Source organism: Rhinopithecus bieti, unplaced genomic scaffold, assembly GCF_001698545.2.
Source record: "Rhinopithecus bieti isolate Rb0 unplaced genomic scaffold, ASM169854v2 scaffold_56390, whole genome shotgun sequence".
Lineage (NCBI taxonomy): Eukaryota > Metazoa > Chordata > Mammalia > Primates > Cercopithecidae > Rhinopithecus > Rhinopithecus bieti.
The window spans coordinates 49,876-53,002 of record NW_016821672.1 but is presented as its reverse complement, the minus strand read 5'-3'; the positions used below and the strand labels follow the sequence as shown (position 1 = coordinate 53,002).

The following is a 3,127-nucleotide window of genomic DNA, read 5'->3' as shown; positions in this document are numbered from 1 at the left end:
TAATAAAACTCACCCTTTGCAATGTCAAGTACAGCGTCTGGGGGTAGGGAACACTCACCTGTTCTGTTCTTACAGGCTGCATTCTCTGCAAGACAAAAGCAAACAATCTTTTGAGTGTCTGGAGCCTCCCTGACAGCCTCCTCCTCCCAAACTCAAATTTCTCTCTCCAGGAAAACCAGCAAAACAGTGGGGGCTCTGGGAAGGCCTTGGGGCAGCAGTGGGGGCAAAAGCAGTAGGGGTACATAGCACCTGACCAAAAGGTTGGTTGGTTTATTTATGAGACGGAGTCTTGCTCTGTCACCCAGGCTGGAGTGCAGTGGCGCGATCTCGGCTCACTGTAAGCTCCGCCTCCCAGGTTCACGCCATTCTCTTGACTCAGCCTCCCGAGTAGCTGGGGCTACAGGCGCCTGCCACCACACCTGGCTAATTTTTTGTACTTTTAGTGGAAACGAAGTTTCACCATGTTGGCCAGGCTGGTCTTGATCTCTTGACCTCATGATCTGCCTGCCTCAGCCTTCCGAAGTGCTGGGATTACAGACGTGAGCCACCACGCCCGGCCCAAAAGGTTTCTTATGGTGTACAAGCCCTTGTGGCAAGACTTTGGTAGGATGGGGCTTCGTGAGGCCTGTGGACAAACAAGACCCACTGTCCTCTCAGACTGCTTCCGGATGCACCCGGGGGTGGCCACAGACAGCCTATGCCAGGCCAACAAACTAGGGGAGGTGCAGCACCAGACTAGCTAGGACTCCGCCTCTGGCTGCAGCTATGCCTGCTCCCTCATCAGTGAAAGAAAGAAGTCTGTGCTGTATTTATTTTCTTAAAAAAAACCAAACAGATTGGCTCAAAAATACTTGGAAATATAAAAGAAATTCATAGCCCTAACGTTTTTGAGCGGATAGAGACTTACAGAAAAACTGCGTATGAAATAATTAGTATTTGAGCATAAATAATAAATATATGGCCGGGCTCGATGCCTCACACCTGTAATCCCAGCCCTTTGGGAGGCTGAGACGGGTGGATCATGAGATTAGGAGTTCAAGACCAGCCGGGCCAAGATAGTGAAACCCCGTCTCTGCTAAAAAATACAAAAAAAAATTAGCCAGGCGCGGTGGCAGGCACTTGTCATCCCAGCTACTCAGGAGACTGAAGCGAGAATTGCTTGAACCCAGGAGGCAGAGGTGACAGTGAACTGAGATCGTGCCACTGCACGATCTTGGGCGACAGAGCAAGACTCCATCTCAAAATAAATAAATAAATAAATAAAAATAAATAACTAAATATAACACATAGGCTGGGCCCGGAGGCTCACACCTGTAATCCCAGCAGTTTGGGCGACAGAGCAAGACTCCATCAATAAAATAAAATAAAATAAGGTAAAATATAAAATAAAATAAGAAATAATGAAATGAAATGAAATAAATAAAATAAAATACTAAATATAACACATAGGCTGGGCCCAGAGGCTCATACCTGTCATCCCAGCACTTTGGGAGGCTAAGGCAGGTGGAACACCTGATGTCAGGAGTTTGAGACCAGCCTGGCCAACATGGTGAAACCCCGTTCCTACTAAAAATACAAAAAAATTAGCTGGGCGTGGTGGCAGGTGCCTGTAATCCCAGCTACTCGGGAGGCTGAGGCAGGAGAATCACTTGAACCCGGGAGGCAGAGCTTGCAGTGAGCCGAGATCACGCCACTGCACTCCAGCCTGGGCTACAGAGCCAGACTGTGTCTCAAAAAATGAATAAATCAATAAATACTTATGTTCAACTGGGCCCCTGTATCCACAAGTGTTACATGTGCGATCCAACGAACCGTGGATCAAAAATATTTGAGAAACTTGCCCTGAGTCTGTAGATCACTAAAAAACAAAACAAAGTTCAAGAAAAAAATAAAAATAACCGCACAGCAATAAAATGATAGAAATAAAAAACAATAGACCACATAGGGTCTGAAACTTTTTTTGTTCTTTTTTTTTTTTTTTGAGACAGAGTCTCTCTCTGTCACCCAGGCTGGAGTGCAGTGGCGCGATCTCGGCTCACTGCAACCTCCGCCTCCTGGGTTCAAGTGATTCTCCTGCCTCAGCCTCCCCAGTAGCTGGGGTTACAAGAGCACTCTGGCACACCCAGCTAATTTTGTGTGTGTGTGTGTGTGTGTGTATTTTTAGTAGAGACGGGGTTTCACCGTGTTAGCCAGGATGGTCTCGATCTCCCGACCTCGTGATCCTCCCGCCTTGGCCTCCCAAAGTGCTGGGATGACAGGTGCGAGCCACCGAGCCCGACCTTTTTTCTTTTTCTTTCTTTCCTTTTTTTTTGTTTAATGATCCGTGCGTTCTGTGGTGTTATCACAGATATTTTTGCCCGTTCCAAGGCCCCAGAGTGCAACTTCCCCAAAATCAGGGATGTCCACGGCGGGGGTGGAGGGGGGAGGGTGAAAATGTACCTTTTGGATCTGAAGCTCATAGCGAAATTTGCGATTGAAATGACTTCTCATTTTCCACTGCATGAAGGAATGTGTCTTATTACACTCTGCAGTCACGTGGGGTGGAGTTAATCTCTCTAGCAACGAGATAAACACTTTCAGGAGTAAATCAACGCTTTTTGTTTTCCCAGAGACACTTCACATTCCATCTCCTGTGCCTTTCGAGAGGGGAGAGAAAACACGCTTCCAGGAAGGAAGAGAGAACAAAGACATCCCACTGGCAGAGACACAGGACTGAGCCGTGTGGGGGCCGCTGGGGGAGGTGACCCTCCTGAGGATTGCCTCCTGGGAGCCCCTCTCTCCCGGGAGCAGCCTTCAGAACCACCCTTTTGTTCACTGAGGTACCACGTATTCAGCTTTATCTGAGGACTGGCAGCTGCCCGTCTTTGTCCCTGCCCCCTCCATCTCTGGGCTCAGCCCCGCTGGGCAGCCTGGCCCACACTCCCCACCCCTGCCCAGCGCCAACCCCCACTCCCCATGTCCCCTCTGCCCGCCTACAGCCCACTGGAGCCTCGAGGGCCCTCTCCGCAGCATTCAGGATGGGCCCTCCGGAGACTCCTACGCTTTGGCCGGTACACATCCTCCTGGAGCTGCCACTTCCTGGCTTCTCTCCTCCCCCCCACCCCCACCTCAGCCCCCTGAGGGGATG

At 49.8% G+C, this 3,127-nt stretch overlaps 1 protein-coding gene across 3 annotated transcripts in view; it reads right to left on the bottom strand.

Annotated features, from left to right (window-relative positions):
* IL3RA (interleukin 3 receptor subunit alpha) overlaps window positions 1–3,127 on the bottom strand; it is a 22,888-nt gene that overhangs the window by 10,598 nt on the left and 9,163 nt on the right. For all 3 annotated transcript variants that reach the window (XM_017860526.1, XM_017860527.1, XM_017860525.1), the window contains exons 6-7: window positions 2,440–2,555; window positions 59–85 (exon numbers count right to left, since the gene is read on the bottom strand). In XM_017860526.1, coding sequence (XP_017716015.1) covers window positions 59–85; window positions 2,440–2,555 — 143 coding nt within the window. The remainder of the gene's footprint in view (window positions 1–58; window positions 86–2,439; window positions 2,556–3,127) is intronic.